Source organism: Musa acuminata, chromosome BXJ1-4 (assembly GCF_036884655.1).
Source record: "Musa acuminata AAA Group cultivar baxijiao chromosome BXJ1-4, Cavendish_Baxijiao_AAA, whole genome shotgun sequence".
Taxonomy (NCBI): Eukaryota; Viridiplantae; Streptophyta; class Magnoliopsida; order Zingiberales; family Musaceae; genus Musa; species Musa acuminata.
Genome location: NC_088330.1, coordinates 33,197,579 through 33,217,689, shown reverse-complemented (window position 1 = coordinate 33,217,689; position 20,111 = coordinate 33,197,579). Strand labels below are relative to the sequence as shown.

Genomic DNA, 20,111 nt, shown 5'->3' with positions numbered 1-20,111 from the left:
TTAGATATCCAATAAGCCCCAATATTATTGGATCCTTTGGGTGAGACCCAATAAGAGTAAATAGTGATTATTATATAGAGATTCATTAATATAAGAGGCTTAGGTAGTTGCATAGAGATCCAGTATCCAATATGGCAGGATCTATTAGGGTTAAGTTGACATAGACCTTTATAAATAAAAGGTACCAAAGGGGCATAGGTTAGACACTTTTTATATGTCACCTCATATTCTCCTCCCTCCCTCTTCTCCCCAGCCAACAGCTCTATTTGGGGCATGGAGACAGCTAGAAGGGTCGGCCCCTTCTTGATCTTGGCACAATTCTGTGGTGCGCAAAGAATGAGCATCATCGCGCTATCTACCATGTGGATCACTGCTAGAGAGGAGGATATATGACCTCCTTCATCTAGAGAGTTGGATCTGAGATTTTGAGGATACACGATCTCCCCTAGGTAAATCATCTCACATGTGTTATAAAGTTTTTAGTTTTACGTTTTTTGTGCATCAATCTTTGCACAACGATCCGCTATTGAATTTTTTGGAACCTATTTTTATTTTCTATTCTTCTACTACGCATGTGATGTTGCCTAAGGTTTCCCAATAGTATCTCCCCTTGGCGTTAGGGTTTAGATCATCAATGGTCTCCATGAAGCTTTACTTGGATCGCATTAGATAGCGATAGGTGAAGTTGAAGTCGAATAGAGGGATGTATGTCTTCGATAGCAGAACGAAGAATTGGTTGGAGATGCCGAGCAATGAGTTTACCAAGAGTCTTCTTTCGGCATCTACCATGGACAAACCACCTCATGCTAACACCTACAAAAGCTTAGATCTTGACGAGGAAGACAATGATTAGGAGTCGAAGCATTTACGAAATAGAGGACTCATCGTATGTACCAGGCTTGGGATCTACCACTTGCAGAACACCAAACTCGATGGGTAGTCGAGCTGGAATGGACGTAGATGGAGTAGAGTTCAAGGTGGCCTTCGAAATACTTCTCCTAGAGGGGAGGGAACCGGAGGGGAGGCTGGTCGTTGCCCTTCAAGAGGTAGCCTCCTCCACTAGTCTATCGTCCACAACATAACCGAAGGGGAGAGAAGGAGGAAAGAGATCACGGTCGGAGGTGACATTGGGATTTTCTCTGGAACGCCACCGACCTCGCGCGCCACTAACACTGACGCTTGTCCGTCGTAACCGAAGGGAAGGGAACAGATAGGAAGGAAAGGTTGATATTAAATTAATAATTTAAAAAATTATATATATATATATATATATATATATATATATATATATATATATATATATATATATATATATATATATATATATGCTTCATTTTGAAAAGCGTAAGAATCTCAGTATTATTTTTAAATTATTAGTACCGACGTATTAATCATAATTAATTATAGGATATTAATTAGCGCAGTAAACTATACATTATGTCGAGGAACGCAGTCGAGAAAGAATCCCGCGTTTATCACATGGTAAGCCCGTAGTCCAGTGGACGAGCTCTGAGGTTTCGTATCACGGATCGAAGGCGCGCATAAAGCAAGCTCGAACTTCCAACGAGCCTATTGCCATTGTGAATCTCGTGTTGTCTCAACGGGGAATCGAGCGAAGCGTAGCTATTACGAATGGAGTCGGCCGGAGAAGTGAGAGTGTTGGAGCAATCCCGGATCTTCCCAACGATGGGATCGGCGGCGGCGCCGCCCTCTCTTCCGCTCACCTTCTTCGACGTCCTCTGGTCGACCTCCGGTCCCGTCCGCCGCCTCTTCTTCTACGACTTCCCCCACCCCGCTGCAGTCTTCGCCGCCTCCGAGGCCATCGGGAAGGCCATAGAAGACCTGAAACATGGCGCCCTGAAGGGTGTGCATGGCATGTGCGAGAGATGGTATCACGTCACGCAGAAACTTCCCATGACCCTGACGGGATCACGAAGAAGAGGATGCTTGTGGGAACTGTGTTGCCTCCACCGTCATATCTCCCGGAAGTAGATCGAATCTTTATTTGTGGAAGTAGATCTAACCAATAGATAGATCTACTGGTTTCCAGAGCTGATGGTTTCCGATACTTATATTTAAGGTTGCACAGAAAGTTAGATATGAGTGAGTCACTTAAAAGGTATTTGGTTGTATTGCTTACTTTAATATTTCTACAGAAAAAAAAGATAAATTTGATGATAAAATATTAAATACATATTTGTAGGGTATAATAATAAAATAAAAAGGATGTCATAATTATGTCAAGCATGATAATAATAGGTTCATTTTATACCGGTGCCACATCTGGAACAGAATGATCAATAAGATTTTGTTTTGTGTATTGAATATGATCAATAAGATTATCATGGGATTTTTATGAATCTTGTTAAGCTTATTAATAGATGTAATAATACTACGATAAAAATCACCTTTTGTGAATAACACCAAAACTTTTTACTGCATTGTGAAAACACACTTAAAGATAGTTCCGACCGTCGTTAAAACCGTTAGCACAAGTATAAACTGCAGCCTAAAGTATATTTTGTTATTATATTTATATGAATTGATATAGATTGTTGACATTAGATATCATAGGCCTTGATATGCATGCAAGAGCTCTTTTCCATGCTTGTGAAAAGACTTGTAATGCTGAGATCGATGTATTCCGTGGGCGCAATCATCTGTTGATCTCTTGTTTGTTTCCGAAGGTTAACATCTCAGGTATCTTCATCAAAGAATTTGATCAAAATTGGAGGAGGGAGATTCAACTACTTATCATGAGATTAGTAAGCATAGATTTCATAGTACATGAACATGAGAGATGGTTCTTCTGCATACTTAAAAGAGAGACCGATCTACCTCATTTATGTTGAGCTTACACCACTGCTGTTGTCGCTTCATGGAGAGTCCTTTAAAGGGTCGCAGATCACTCGTGATCCGGGGGAGATGCATTCCTCTGAACCCAAGACGTGGGATCAATACTATGATGGCCGTCGATGTCATTTCCAGGGTACGCACTCTTGCTTGCTCCAAAGGTGTTTCCTTGTTGGCCAACAGCGTCGGCGAACTCGTGAAGGCTGGTGACTCCTACACCATTACTGCCTGTGGAAGAAGTCACACCCTTGAGCTGATGATGCAGGAGACCTTCTTTGGTGTCGAGCTTTGGTGTCTTGCGATGGCGGAGGTCTGCAGCGGAGGATGACCCCGTGATGGATACTGCAAGCATGGCAGAAACCATCATAACAAGTAGGCTGAGGAGCTTCATGCTGTGTGTCACCTTTGGCTTGGTCTCGTAACAATCTTGTGCAAACCAGCATGAGTATATATAAGAAGGTAGGGAAGTGGATGAGCATTTGACGACATGTTCATGATAAGGTTTAGGTGAAAGTAAAAAATGAAGAATTGCTTGTGTAAAAGTTACAAATATTTGGATTGAGTTGTGGACTACAACAAAAGAGGGTTTTTGTCCCCCCCACTTTGGAAAGCTATTGTGGGTTGTGTTTAGGTGCATTATAGAGACACTTCCTGGCTGGCTGTCGTTGTTTCTTAGACAAAAATGTATCGAGAATCATAAATGAATATAGAGAAAAATGGTTTGTCGTCTGCCAATGGAAACTCAATGCTCTATAGTAACTGTCAATATATGATTGTATAGTTTTGGAGAAGAAATAACCTTTTAAATGTAAAAAAAAAAAAAGAAAAACATACCTTGAGGCAGTTGTATGTATGATGTAGTTGAACACTGAAGCGATGAAAGAGCAGTAGGAGATCTGTGAAGAGAGAGAGAGGGTGGAGTTCCCACGGTGGCAAACCTTTAAATCTAGTGGTGCATATTTCACGGGGCAATTCCGATACACTTTACACGGCAATGGTGGTGGTGGTGAAGAATGCTGGATTGAAAAGGAAGCATTAGATAAAGTGGATCCATGTCTACAACGCATAAACACCACCATGGATAACAGATAGTAGTGGTAAGATTACTTCACATAAACAGCACCATTTGATCACTATAATAATACTCAGCAGTAGCAGAATAAATGAATTGGGACATATGAGACCACCCACTATAAGCTGATGTTTACTTGGTGGGTGGATTCCCCACACCAAAGAATTTAAGATGTTGCATGTCACCTCACCTCCATGGGGTCCTCTCCCTGTTGGGATGCATTTGCAAACAGAATCTGGAATGCCACAATCTAAAAGTTTTAAAGAAAACTTAGCCATGTAGTGTATACATCTGATTCTTCTAATCCCCAAGCAACAAGGATTGCCAGTAACTTCTGTTCCTTCTAAGATGCCAAAAAAAAACTCCCATGGGCAAAAGATGTCAGCCATAAAGCATGATGATGATGTCCAATTTTAGAATCACAAGAATTACAAGGCAGTTGTGACGCAGATTCCAACAACATTAACTAATAAGAAAATGAAAACACAGCCAGAAGCATACTTGTAACGTAGCCAAGTCTCCTGGACTCAGCTGGACATCATGCGGATTCCCGGTGGAGTTTTCCAATACACCAACTGTAAAACATAACAAGGGCAAAAGCATGAAGAACAATAAGGTGTTGCATGAAGACCCGTAAATAGTGTTAGCAACCATTTAATGAAACCAATAAAAAAGAACTGGCCGCAAAGACAAACAGAGATCCCTTGGAGGCTGCATCTCCAGCACCTGCAGGCAAAATGTCCATCTAACCTTGTTATCAACTTTGTTGCTCCAGTTGGGGCAAAAACCAAATTACATAGTTAACAGCGATATACGTTGCGAATCACAATCACAGTCACTAGCAATTGGACACAAAGATATGAAAACATACATAACCCTACACGCTCGAAGAATATGCAACAAATGCAAGCTAAATGTTTGGTTACCAGTACTGCAGCAGCCATGGTGTTACTATACAGAAATAATCTACACTAAATGTGCTTAGAAGATTAACCAAGAAACCTATGTCTTTTCCCCTTGAGAACTTTAGCCTTACTAAACTAACTTGTAAAGTTTCAGCTACGATGCATCAGATATTATACTGCAGCAGCACCTTAGTCATCCTACCACCTAGCTATGAGTTACAGTGAGAAGACGAAGCAACTGGAAGGCTCTTGCTCCTTGGCCAATCAGCAAGAAACTTCTTGAATTTGTCTAGGTTTATCCTTCCTCCCAGTCAATGTCATCATCTTCATCATCGCCTGATGCAGTGGCCTCCATGTTTAGATCAGCAAGTCTATATTTTTCACCTGAACCTGTCACAACTGTTACATATACAGTTAAATTTCAACCATCATCACACTTGACATCAATGAATGATGATACAAAACGATAATGTGGATTAAGAACGTAAGCTTTGTCAAGAAAGTTGAAGAATAACATATTGATACAAAGAATACAAAAACAAAAAACACAGTATTCTCAGTCTTTATCTGAAAATAAATCATAGGAATTAAAGAGAAACTTAACATCATGGTAAGGTCAGATAATCTTCTTCATCCTGCTTAGCAATGCAGCTAATACTTTCTTATCATCATATGGTATGCTGTCCGCTCACAAAAGGCCCATGGCAACTTTGCAGAGAGAGGTTAATGGAGCACGTGGAATGTTCATACCGTTGGATTAATTAGTCAGAAAAAGATTTTGCTTGAATTTCTATATCCACATTCATAATTCTTACACCAAAATACATTAAAAAAAAAAAGACTCAATTTAGATCTTCCCTTTAGGTCGAAATCAGTAGCATAAAGAAGGACCAAACTTCATGTTTGGTATTAACCATGCATGACTGCAAGAAGCTGATCCTGCCAAGTACAATAGTCTTACATTAAGTTGAAGTCTGAACCATTTGTTGTGGATTTTTATAACGAGTAGGTGATTGGTGAAGTGCAGTATGATGGATACAACTTTGAAGTTGAAAAATGCCACGTTAGTGGAACTAGAATCCAAGAATAACAAGGTAATTGAGTAATTGCAAGTGCGAAAAGTAACTGGCAAGACAAACAAATAATTTATTCAAGGTACATAGGAAGGGCCATCCTTGAGTCCTTACCTATCTGCACAGGGTCTGTGACATTACTATACTAAATGAGGATACAGAAATAATAAATTTTAAATAGAACTACGGAAGTGAACTCTCAAGAGGGTTTCAGAATAAGTAGGACAAAAAAAATTAGTGTACAAAGCGTAACACTTGTAAAACTTTAATCACCGAATGGAGATAATAGTAGGAAAAAAGCAACAAGTATGAGTTCCCTTTCTTGAAGTTCAGCATGATAGAGGGATCATAAACAATAATGCTCATAGAAATGTAAGTTTGGAAAACATACTTTTACTGTGTGATTTGCATACCCTTCTCTCAGAAAGAAAAATTTTACTGTGTAATTCTTAGATCAGAAACTTGACGACTAAGAAAACTATATCCAAATATTAGTGTAATGTGGATAAAAAATGTTGAGATAGAATGTTGAGATTGATGGCTGGTGTTACATATATATTTATACATATGAAAATAGTTAGCATTTAGGATGAGGAACCTCAGCTCCAAAGAAGGATAAGACAGAAATGTCTGATGTAAACCTTACAAATACCAACACAAAATAGCTTAGAAAAAGGGAGAGGTGGATTAAGCAGTGAAAAGGATTGCATAGCAATTGCACAATGGAAGGATGTTGCTACATGCACATGAGCTTGCATGTAAGCGTAAATAATGAAGTTCAACTTTTAAATTTATTTGCTCAAATTAGCACCAACAATCAACAAGTGTAAGTAACTATTTGTGATGGATAGTCAAGATTCCATATGAAGGATTTGATAGTTTAGAGAGAGGAGCATTCATTTCTTGCTAAGCACTCACCACATGCCTCCAGGCTCCATATCAAGAGTTTGATAATTGAGAGAGGAGAAATCATATCTTATGAACTCACCATTCACCTCAAAGCAGTATGTGACTAGCTTCCTAAAAGTTTACCTCCCCATTCACCTCTATCATGAAATTCATGTAGACAACAGGATACCTCATAAACAAGGGCAGAGGCAAAAAAATCAGAATCAAAATTCCTTGAAGCATGAGGAAGTAAAAGAACAAGAACCGGAGTTGATAAGAAGGCACTTTCTCATGGATGCTTTAGAAGTTTGAGATTATGCACATCTGCAATGTGGAGATACCAAGTAGGCAAGCTGATGTCCACGATTTTGATTTATTTTTCTTTTCAATAAAGGTTACTATTCAAGGGGGATTTTTGCAAATATAGTAAGTTGTCACATTGAAACATCTTCTACATTTCTATTTTGCATTCTCACAATCCTTAGGTAGAAGAAAAAGGAAGCCAAACAGAAAAATAGGAAATTTCCAAATTTGAACTTCAATAAGGATTTCATCCCTACAACAAAGTTGAAGCCTGATTAGAGAATCTTCAAATAAGTCTACTCAATTAAACATATTGTAAAAATAAAGATTATCTACCAACATAAATTTGAAAGCACCTTCCCCAGAAAAGGGTAGGTTGATGAATCTTAATCCAAGGGTTGTAATTCTCTCGATTATAATTTTGTTTATTCTTTTAACTTTTCTTCTTGAATCTAGAGAGTTTATTAAAAGGAGAAAAGGATTGTAATATGGATCATTGCAGAATGATTAAATGAATTAATTTTCTTTTTTACCACATTATACGAGAGTGGTGAGAGGCACATCCCTATGACCGCTCTTTGTGGTGCTATTATTCTACATCATGTTGGTGCCGAAGCATTCAACATGTCAAACTTCTAAGGGGTTTTAGAACATCTGATGATTCATTAAATTTTAGGGTTAAATAAATTTTACATAATAAAGTTGGCCTAAGTAAAAGAAGGAACATTCAGTTTTACAAGAAGGAATTCAAGAGTAGCTCTTGATTAACTAATTAAGAGTTCAGTGAGATGTTAATAATTCTATAAAAGTGTGACACAACTGTGATATATTTAAGCATCAACCAAGTTACAAATGTAGATATTAAGGCATACCCAAATTATAGTAAATATATGCTGTACATAAAACAGTACACATAAATGTGTTGTTATATACAGGACCATTAAACATCATTATTTTCATAATCTTCTCATTTTGCTTTTTTTCCAAATTGACATTTAAAACATGCATTGTTATAGATATTGCAGATTTAAGGACACATATAAGTATAATAACAAAAAGTAGTAGAAAAGACAACTAAACCTGCAGATGGAACCTCTTCCCATTCAACATCATCATTTTCATAATCTTCACGTTTTGCCTTTTTGCCAACTTGGCGTTCAGAATATGCTTCAAGAACACCATCCACAAGGTCAGACTGACTTCTTTCTGCCTCTCGTTGCATTCTTGAAGCTTCTTCCTGCTCTTTCTGCCTTTTCAACAAAGCTGCATAATAGGCCTTGAGATACTCATCCTAAAAAGCATAAAGGTAACCATTTTATGAGAAACAATTCGTCAACATAAAATTTGGAACGAATTACTCAAGTTTTTTTTTTTTACTAGCCTGTATGCTCTTTTCGTCTTCTTTTACATCTTTTGATTTCTTGTCATCACCATAAGTTGAAACGTCATCTACTTTTACCGCATCTCCCCTTTGTTCTTTTGTTAGACTCATTCCTTCTTTAATCATCCAAGGAGGTATAACCTTCAAGGCTGAAGTCTTTGTATCAGACTCATTGTCTTCTCCCTTCACTTCCATACCAGATAAAGCAACTTCAACCTGCAGTAGACTATAACAGTCACCAAAATATGAAGAAATATATTCTTACTAGAATGACACATTGACTACCCAAAAGAAAACTTTCGTAGAAGATTCTACACAAAATGAGTACTTAATTGATATTTGCAGGACCAAGAACAAAAAGGATGGAAAATTCAGAAGAAAGAGCCCTAGGCATTCCTGCTATAACCTTGCAGTCAGGAAGCTGCGCCAATAGGATTGGATCAAATCCAATTAGTCAGGGTTGCTTTGGCTGGAACAAGAGCATACTGCTGATTTTATGATAACAACAATAAAATAGTATACTAAAGGCAGGAAAAAGCGGATACAATAAAAAGGGATAGAAAAGAGAAGGGCCACCAACAAAACCACTTTCTATCTCAAGAATCTTGAATTGCATCTCAACGGACTTCCTTTACAAATAGACCTGTTATCACTATCCTAAATCAAATAGGACAAAGGATTTGCGTTGCCATGGCATCAAAGCATGAGTGCCTGACAACAGGCCATCACAGAACGCGCCACATCTCATTTACATATCCACACATGTGCCTAGAGAATTATAGATAGACAAAAATATATGGTCATAGGATCAGTGTGAACTATATGAGTGTGCAAGAAGCCGGTCAGCAGGGATGCCTTGGACAGTATTACTAAGCCCAAGTTAAGATTTTTGGCTAAGCTAATAGAGTATCATAGAGTTTCCTAGAATTATATTATTTGGCTACCCAAATAGCTTTTGGACATAACTCTACAACAACCAATCAAACCCATTATTGATCAAAAAGTATCTAAGCTCTTTGCAATCTTTTTAGGACTGTGTGCAACCAGAGATCGGTGATAAAGATGATACTGACACCTGTCATAACTCTTTTAAGACTCCTAAAAGAGAAAACTGAGTATGAACATTGAATACTCCGCAACCACACCAGAAAAAACATAATGAAAATATTGAACTTATTTTAATAAAAACTACCAAACATATGATGTGCATGATCTAGCAAACTGGAAGAAACCACAATGGTGCTCAGGTTTGATAAGCAGATGATATCAGATGACTAAATGATGCAAAAAATCTAGTAGGAGAACAAGAAAGAAACAGATGAAGGAAAACAAAGAGGATAATGCGAATGACTAGTGAAGAGCTATAATTTCATCAATTTATCAATGATAAGACTAAAATAAACAAGCCAAGAAGATCATTTGTCAAAGCACTTTGATCTGTTCAATTGCACTTTTTTTCTCCTGTCATAGAGAATTCACGACTTGAGTTCATCATTCTAAACATGATTACCCTACACAATGTGTTTGTGTATAATACATACTATCATATATGTTCTCAGCCACAATAACATGAGCCTGTAAATGGCTGGCATAATCCTAATCAAGTAAATTGACTACCCTAGTAAGTGTTGCTAATTCATGTACACAAAAACTTTAAGAAAGCAAAATAAACAGACTGACAAACTTATCATCTCCAGATTTCTGATCAATAATTAGTGGCTAATATGCAGTTATTTTTATTAAAAATAGAAAAATTACAAGATTTAAAAATCAGGATGGTAATGACAGGCACAACTTTAGTCACACCCCTCTATTTCAAAGATGAATCCTGAACATGAAACAGCACAACATTCAAATTCCAATGCCACCAAAACCTTGACATAAATGGCAATGATCATCATATAACTAACCAAAAGTTATCATAAAATTCAAAGAAATAAAATAAGATGTATACTCTTGTTTCCCCAAGGAATGGCATAGGTGTTCCACTGTATCCTTGTCCTTGAGAAGATTTGGCTGGATCCAGTGCATTTAAATCACCATTTGCACGAGCAGCTGCATTCGCCCTAGCTTCCCATGCCTGCAGACTTCCAAATTCAGGAACAGGTAAATCCTTTACTCTCGCAAGTTGCAAAGCCAATGGTTTCAGCTGTTCCTGCATTCATGCCAGTTTCAGCAAAATAACAAACCACAACAGATGGCTGGGAGCTTGATAGAATTTCATCAATTTGATGCTTCAGAAATTATTGTGCAATATTAATGGATCTCTTGATGCACATTCAGATATATCAAGGAGGGCAACAAGGCCCACAACCTCCTTGCAAATATTGAGGTACCAAAGGACATGTATGGGAGAGTTGTCACTCATATTATGTTCATGTATAAATATTTTATGTATGTGTATGTTCAAGCCTTTACACGCATACACAACTTCTAACTGAACAAACAAAATGGCATAGCAGGAACACGGTTTGCCGCCATAAATGTGAATCAAATACAACATAGTGTGCACATATAATAAACATAATGTACACCTTATTCTTATAAGTATTATAAAAAAGGTAGTTCCAGTGGTAATGCACATTATTTTGAAAAAAAAAATTACAATTCTGTGTATATTGATTAAATATGCTAAAAATGACACATTAATTTTAACTCAAACAGTAACCTCAATACTCGAATTCCACACATTGATGTGCTTCGTACAGAAAAAAAAAGATGAGTCACACAAATCCAGAGAAGATGGAACCTGGTGGTGTTTAATCTAACCTCCATCTTTTGAAGCATGTCTTTCAGCTTTTCACGTCTCCGCCTTCTAGCATTGTCATCACCGTCTCCCATTTCTTCAGCAGCAAGTTTATCACTCTCGGCAACAAGTTCACCATTGCAGTTTTCACAGTGAAAATACTCATCGGTGAAACTCACAAGCTGAAGTGCATCAAAAGCTGAATACCTGAGTATAAGTCAATCCCAGAAGTTACTGGCTGTCAAACAGAGACTTCAGAGTGTTCTGTACCAATATGATTGTTGACATTACTAATTACCTTCTCCCACAATTTGGGCATATGTATTCTTGAATGGTATTCCTGCTGTCCAATTCATCCTTTATTTTTTTCTTCATTCGATGCATTCGATACCTTATGACGTCATAGATCTATACTCCGTGGTGGCACCACAAATATGATAAAGAAGAAACATAGACAAACATCAGCTTGACATGCAGAAATTGAAAGTTATAGAACAGTCATAAGAAAACAAACTGTCAATATTATCAAGCATTTAAAAAGTCAAAGGCCAACAAAGAGCAACACTATCCAAGTGTACAATTCTTGATAATATTGGAAGTACGGGAGATTGTGCAACAAATACCAAATGTTAAAAAAAGCCCAAAGAAGTTATCATAAAAAAGATAGAAAACTTAATACACACAAAAACAACAAAATATCTATATACTGGTCGGAGTAGTACGTTCCTACCGATATTTACCAATTTGACCAATATTAGTATTAAAATGTATAGCTCAATACTAGTATGGTACCATTTATTTTGTGTTTTCATTATTTAATTCAATGATACCAAGCTGTAAAAGTCGGTATACCATCTTGTATACTGGTATTGTAACAACCCAGTAGGTTACCGAAACAATATCAGACCAATATTTAAATCCTCGATATTAACTTTCTCTTGTTGATTAGTTATGCACACATGCCAGCCATGGTCACTCTCCCACTCTGCATCACATGAAAGGAAGAAAATATCTTTTTTCCATGTATGATGCAGCTTGCACTTGCAACCACTCTAGTTCCTTCCAATGGCAGCAAGCAAAAGACCTTGTTTGTATCCAGTTGCATGCACACTGCTGCACAATCTCCTGCACATGCCCAACAACAACACGATTGTGTTCCTCCTTGCTTCCAATGACTTAAAGAGTATTCGACTCCTACATTTAATAATGAACTTGATAAACATATAGTAGAAGTTTGTCCTGTACCTCAAGTTTCCTCTTCTCCTTCCAACAACTCTTTCCTAAGGCTGTAAAATTAATTTATACTTCATCAATATCTCTAGCCATTTTGTATCAACCTATAACCATAAGAAATCAGTCAAATTCGTATCGACCTTGAATGTTACCTATATCTAGAGTTTGTTGTACTAATGTGTACCGCCCAATAAGGGCGGTATATATTCGTTCGACAAGATACCGATACACAGACCGCCCTTTATCGGGTGGTACCGATCACTTGATCCCGTATCAGGCGATTTGGGGTCTCTATTGGGTAGTAATGATCGAAATCTATCCGTTATCGACCTGTACCGGTTGATATGCTCGGATTTCGATCATTACCGACTTGTACCGGGTTGTAATGATCAAAATCCGACCGTTATCGACCTGTACCGATCGATAACGATTGGATTTCGATTGTTACCAATCAATAACTGAGATTGCCTTATTTCAAATGATCAATTTAATCATTTGAGACTTCGAAAAGGGTTTTTAAACCCGTTTCTCCCGCCTTTATTTCAATCTCTCAATCTCTTAAACTCTCTCAAACTCTTTTTCACTCACATCTCTCTCTTATTCTCGTATTTTCACTCTCCTAACTCAACAAAGCTACAATTTGTGAATTAGATCAAATTTAGGAAGCTAATTTAGGAGAATTAAGAGGAAGAATACTCTAATCAAGATATATGTATTCTCTTTCTAGATTTTTATTGACTTGTGAGATGATAAAACCTATTCTATGTGGTATATGACTTAATGTGTAATATGTTGTTTGATATGTTTTTTATGGTAAAATAGTGTTAATTAGGGAGTCACTAAGGTCTTTAATCCTGTGATTAGTGTGTTTAATATTGATTTTTTTGAAATTAAACACTTAATAGGTCAAATATTTATATTTCATACATATTAAGGATTAGATCATATGTTTGTGATCGTATAATAAGTTTAATTAGGTTTTAATTAAGTTTTTTTAATGTTGTGATTAGTGGTTCTAATGATTTAATTGAAATTTGATTGATATTGGGTCAATTTACATTATTTTTACTAAAATTATATTAAATTTGTATTTATTTCTAATTTAAAAACCTTAATCTATTTTTTTCTTTTTTTTCTATTTTTGGAGGTTTTTTTAATAATTTTGGGCGTACTGTCGGTATGCCCTGACGTATCGTGGATACGATACCGAGTAGGGCTCAGTATAACGGTACGGAACGAAGTTGTAATCCTTACCTATATCAATCAATATCATGAACTATACTCTTATGTCAAACTTCTGACATGCCCTTGGTTAACCATGTAGATGCTAGTCAATTAAATGATTACATGTAGAAAATAACTGTGTTAGGTAAAAGTGTGCAAACATAAGAGTTGGCTAGGGACTTCCGATCACCAACCAACTGCTCAAGCAAAGCACTGCTTGTTATAGAAACAGAATGAAAACCACTGAAATGAAGAAAACATAAGGGCAAAAGTGAACTGCTCCATTTTTATCGAGGATAAACTCATTCAATTTCCTAAACAGTACAATCATAGGCCACAAATTCGTCTAGATAAATAAAGAGCCATTGCATTTATAATTTGGAAGTTTCACAATCAGAAACTGATAAGAACCGATAAAAGTACTGCTAGAGACATCACATAAATCATCAAACTATGTTGTGTAAAAGGATCTTTAAAGAGTACCAGAAACAGCATAGATATTACAAGCAACCTGCGCATAGTCCAGGCAGCAATAAGAATGAGTATGCATCTTCGTCTTCTCTTCTCCATCCTTTACTACTTGTTGACCATCACCAGTGGCAGCTACTGCTGTACTGAATATTTTTGCCCCTTTAGCTGACTGCAAGATTTTGAATGACATAAGTCAGAAACTCAGGAGAATGCCAGATAGTAGTCTCTGGTAGCCTGGTACCGAAAGTTAACTTTCTCATGAAAAATGAAATCAAAAGTCAAGACATAACCAAAGGAAGAGCAAAATGTTCTCCTAAAACACAAAGTTTGCTGGAGAAGGGTCTCTATTTGTTGTTGCTAAAGCTGCAAAATATCTCTCACTTCATCCTACTAAAGGTGCAAAGAGTTAAAAGATTGTTCCTTCACCAACAGTAAAACATAGATGTTATTCTTAAGCTTCCATCTAGGCATAGACATCTATCATAAGATAGGTAGGGGCTTTAAACAATTTGCTTTAACAATACAAGCAGGTTTACCAGAAAACTCATGTTACAAGACTGTCAGCTCTCGTTTGCAGAGAAGAAGCTCCTATTGACATCGAACTTCTATTATCTAGGATTCCATAAGTCCATGCATGCAAAGGAAACACACAACATGTTTTTTGTTGGTAGTTTCCAGCATCAATGTTACATTGACCTTGGCTTAGTTTCATGTGTAACATGAGCCTTATACCTTTATTTAACTAAAATACTATACCCTGAATTGATTAGGATGCACCATTTGACACTTCTCCAAGGCATCCTCCATTGTCAATTTTGATAATCATTTTAACAACCAAATCAAATTCATCACCTCTTTCAGGCGTTAACTAGCATATCTTGGTTGTCATTTCTGATCACTTTCTGGATAAAATGGCTACAAGTTTTACGTCGTCAATGGAAAATGAACTTCAAACCATCATTCACATATCCAAACACAATCCACGTTCTAATGGTTGATTTTAAATTTAATTATAAACTGAAGAATGGACCAAAAACATACTGTATAATTATCAGCCTACACTTGTTCTGAGGTGATGTGGTGAAGTGACACTATAAAAGTATAACTTGGTATGCCCAAGGGTTTTGTCTAATACCATAAAAGTTGAAGTGTCTTCTAATTTGGACTTGCATAGAAAAGAAGTGAAAAAAAAGTTTTCAGAAAATAAGACAGAGAGGAGTGAGACAAGGGTTAAGTCAACTCTTCACAGCAGGAAATCCATGTTTAAATTGGATATTAATAACCATTAAATGCGTAAGAATATGGCTTGTTAAGTTACCAACAAAAAAACATGATCAATAACAACACAACTTTGAGATGTAGACACTTCCACTGTACAACGAAATGACGTCAATTACAATTATGCTGCATATAATAACAGAATAAGTCATTCTTTACCTATGTCACCAAAGAAATAGTCATAGCATCCCAAATATTGAACTTTGAGAAAGTAGGATGCTGATGGCAAGCCTTGATACAATGGTGAGGTTGCTCCTTAGCAACTTGGATGACCAAAGTACAAAGTCATGGAAACAATCTCTCTATTTGTAGGCATAGGACTATGGATATCAACCAAACACCACATTGGCAAGTGCCTCATCCATTGGGTTCATTTTCTTTTAGTAATTAGCATCAGCTTGTAGTAGAAAAATAAAGGATAAAAGGACCAACAAGATAGCATGTGCTACCAATTTGAACATGTTCCTACAACCTGGCCATTATTGAGTAAATAAGAATTCATGATCTTCACCAAAGAATAAACCCAGAAAAAAACAGCTAATTAATATTTTTGGCTAAGCTAAGCATATAATCTGCAAAGGACTCCTAATCCTACAAAGCAAAGCATGGGTCAAGCAAAATTTTATAACTCATGAACAAAGTCATTAACAGTCAATTATGCTTTACATATGGAAAAGATTGTAACCTCTTTCCGATGGTCTCTCATGACTAGCTTCTCCTCTTCAAAAAATCGTAAAATACGACGAAGTTGTTTTGCATGCAGCTTTAAGGTCTTAGCCAAATCTTCTTCTCTCACCCATTGGCGCCTGGAAAATTGTTGAGAATGAAGAAATAGTTCAAGCACCAACAGATACGAATATCATTCCTATATTGATAATCTTTAGAGGAAGTCACATTGAAGAACTAAGATATGTCGATCTGCAAAAGAAAAGCTCAAATTTCAGAAAGAAGAGGCTTATTAACTTAAATGGCCTGTCTCGTATGCTTCATTTCTTTTCTGTCACTCTAAGAAGCACGGACACGTGCTTTTGGTGGACATGTCCGTGTCCAACACATGAAGGACACACGATACACATGTCAAACACTCGTGTACGGCACTGTGCTCGTGTGGCCCTCACATAAGGGTCATATGCTTTGTAAGAAAAGAAATCTGGAGATCGTCACAAGGAAACATATATCAACTATATTTGGAGATTGTTAAATATTATCTAATGTACTCGACTTTTATTTTGGATACTTAAATTTAGATGATTTTAATTGTTTTAACTTGTATGATGATATTTATTTGTTCACATTGCTGAGTTTATAAATTTAAGTATAAATATTATAAAACTCATGTTAATTGAATCAAGGTTCACAATACCGTACCGTACCGGTATTTCGACCTGGGCTCGGTACCGGTATGGTACGGTATACCGAGCGGTACACCCAAGCGTACCGAGCGGTACACTCAGGTGTGCCGAGTACTGTAGCACTGCTACAGTGCACTCGGACCGGTGACAGGCGGTCCGCGTACCGGCAACCTGTCGGACCGGTACATACCGCCCGTACCGGGCGGTACAGTTCGATACTGCAGACCCTGAATTGAATATTATATGTATATATATATTAAAAAAAATACATATGTGCTCGTCGTATCCATGTCCTAATTTTTTAAAAAATGGTGTATCGCCGTGTCCGTGTCGTATCGCGTCCGTGCTTCTTAACTATCTCTTACCACCTTAACTTAGTTACTAAGAATTCTTAGAAGCTAAATTTTCTCTTGAAAGGCAACAAGACTAGGTGTTGAAGAGTAAAGTACTGCTACCGAGGTGAAACAATTATCCCCAAATTTTCTGTGGGTGATTAGGCCTCCCCAAACCTGGTGGATGGTTAGGTCATAGTGAAGATTTTTCACTTGACGTCATAAAAATAAAACAAACCAATCCATGAACATACTTGCTATTGCCACGCCCAAAAACAAAATCTGCCTAAGTCTAGCATTAACTAAAAAGCTCCAGAAGGATTTTTTTGAATAAATCAAAACTATTTTTTTTCTGAAAAATCTGTTTGTGTTGTTATTATATTGGTAGACCACTCCACATTCCAATAGCTTGAGCAGATTTTCTTATAAACTTAAGATGCACCACTCAAGGCAAAGCTCAAACCTTAGAAAAAGTTAAGCACAGTCAATCTGGGAACCTATTGAAAACCCATCATAAAACAAGAACTATTGTCATTCAATTGATACACACGTTTCTACAATTAGAAGGCTCTCCTTTTCATGTGTCATATTTATAGACCAAGATCACATTCCAATGTTTTAAATAGAATTATTCACTTTATATGTACGATGCATTTACACAACGCGAAGCATGAGTATGTTTGGCCATGAACATGCGACTCAAATGTAGTTCCTAATAAATGGGTCACTTCTTTACATTTCCTTCAGATGAAACCACTACAAAACTGAAATTTTATTTTCCAACAAAAAAAGGGAAAATAAAGGGGAAATCTTTTAGACTTTTGAGGGTAACTGCAGCAGTCAACTTTTAATAGTGAGGAATGTGGATTGACAAAAGTAAGAATAGGTCCCAATTTTGAGTTCATGAAAGCCAAGTTCCTGGTAAACTATTAAGTTGCACACAACTGCTTGTTCATCTAGAAGTCTGCTCGAAACTCAAGTACAATGAGCTTTAATTTTTAACATATAAATGAGTTGCAAATGAACTTCCAATAAACGAAAACTAATTAATTAATAAAATTAACAACACCAACAACAACAAAATCATCAGTCCCAGTTATTTGGGGTCGGCTACATGAATAATTAATAAAATTAAAAGAATTATAATTAATTAAGTATTCTTGATAAAAACTAATGGATTTATCAAGAGAATATAGATGTAGTATTATAAAGATTGGATTGGATCTGACCAAATTCGATCTGACACTAGATCCAATTAATATTGGATATGACTAGAGTTTACAACTTGACCCAACCAGCAACTTAATACAACAATTTAATTTAAACAGATTGGCTACAGATCAGGTAAATTCATTATGGCAATGTTAAACTACATCCGTCCAAGGACTGGAACCTGAATCTCTCTACCAGGATGTGGCTAGCACTGATGGAAGCCTTGTGTGCGAGGCTGCCCTTTCTTTTTTTAAGTGGATTCAAACCTTAATTTCTAATAGAAATAATTTCTAGGTATGCTGACACACGATTTGTTCCACCCACAAGCCCCGCTCGAATCTAGAATCATCAGAAAATCAAATATGACTAAATTTGAATTGATATCAATCATATAATGAATTTTTTTCTAAATAAACAACATAAACCATAAAAATAACTTTCACCATATTTGATTTTCAATTCACTCACTGGGGTCTTTTTTCCATATGCCTAGATAATGTAACAGTTTGATTGTACCAAAAAATTCCAACAATAACACATGCTTCATTCATTTAAGCATAGCCAAGATTGTATTTATCTCCCATCTTCTGTTGGCAGAACAAATGCAACCCAACTTAATAAATATTTCATTAAAAAAAACACTCAAATAATTGACCTATAAAAGTCCACATCAAGCTGCTCATAATCTCAAGTTGGTAAAGAGAACAAGGAGAATATCAATGAAATCACGAAAAAGGAAATTACGAGCAACACAACAGTTTTAGCCGAAAGGCAGTTTGGAAGAACCCTTCAACTGAAACAGAACAAGAAAGAAAACGAATCGGACATTTCTCAGCCAACATAGGTGCACTTAGGGTTCCTAAACTAAAAGAATTCACACGGCACGTCCAACAACGGAAGACTCCAAGAGTAAGAAACAGACGAAGAAACGAAAAGAGGGGAGACGGAACCATCCGACCAAGACGAGCTCCCGATACCTGGTGAGGGCGTCGAGGACGATGACGGCCATGCCCCTGTTGTCGCCCCTGCCGTTCTTGGGCTGGTTGTCCCCCTTGAGAGAGACGTCGTCGTAGAAAGCCCTCCCCGCGAGCCGCACCAACCTAGACCCATCACCAGCATCAGCAGGAGCAACGGAAGCAGCAAATCCGAGAAGCAAAGAGCCGAATGGGACTAGGGGAGAGGGAGGGAAAGAGAGCGGGAAGGAAGAAAGAAAAGAAACCCTAATTCTGGAGGGAGGGGGAACAAGCGACCTGGCGAAGGGCTCCAAGCTCATGGTGGGATGAAGACTAAGTACTGCGGCGGCGGGCTCAGACCATGGTCGGGATGCCGCCTGGGATTTGAGGCTTCGACAAGAAGCAAACAGTAGACTTGCTCTGCCAGGGGGAGACCGGGTGATGATAACATGGTGTTTTTACGTATATATCCTTCTACAAACAACATATTTCCATGTATTCCTCAAACAAAACATATATACTTCGCTCAAAAATTAATCATTACTCTATATTTTCAAATTATGAAATATAAATTACTAACACGTTTCTATATATATATATATATATATATATGGGATGATTTTCTAAAAAATCATCATATTTTGAACATTTTTAATTGATATATCCCGTCTTATTTTTCTTAAATAGCATATCTAATTTTAAAATTACCTAAATAGTATATCTAATTTTAATATTTCCAAAACTATCATGCAAATTTTTTTTTCATCTATTATAGTATTTTTGGTTTATTATAATATTTTAATTATCATAATAAAAATATTATAAAATCTATTTA

At 36.9% G+C, this 20,111-nt stretch overlaps 1 protein-coding gene across 3 annotated transcripts; it reads right to left on the bottom strand.

Annotated features, from left to right (window-relative positions):
• Positions 1-2,728: 2,728 nt before the first annotated feature.
• On the bottom strand, positions 2,729-19,744 carry LOC135654822 (transcription initiation factor IIE subunit alpha-like). 3 transcript variants are annotated; one of them, XR_010503234.1, is made up of 11 exons: positions 19,574-19,732; positions 19,301-19,423; positions 16,113-16,233; positions 14,190-14,318; positions 11,520-11,629; positions 11,245-11,428; positions 10,430-10,630; positions 8,476-8,691; positions 8,175-8,385; positions 4,116-5,229; positions 2,729-3,869 (listed from the first exon to the last, which is right to left on the bottom strand). XR_010503234.1 is itself a non-coding variant. In XM_065175669.1 (10 exons), the coding sequence occupies exons 1-10, from the start codon at positions 19,594-19,596 to the stop codon at positions 5,126-5,128; spliced, it is 1,413 nt and encodes a 470-aa protein (XP_065031741.1). In that variant the 5' UTR covers positions 19,597-19,744; the 3' UTR covers positions 2,729-5,125. The 3 variants fall into 3 exon arrangements, 2 of the variants coding, with proteins under 2 accessions (XP_065031741.1, XP_065031740.1); XM_065175669.1 differs by having other exon boundaries at positions 2,729-5,220; positions 19,574-19,744; XM_065175668.1 differs by having other exon boundaries at positions 2,729-5,229.
• Positions 19,745-20,111: the final 367 nt, after the last annotated feature.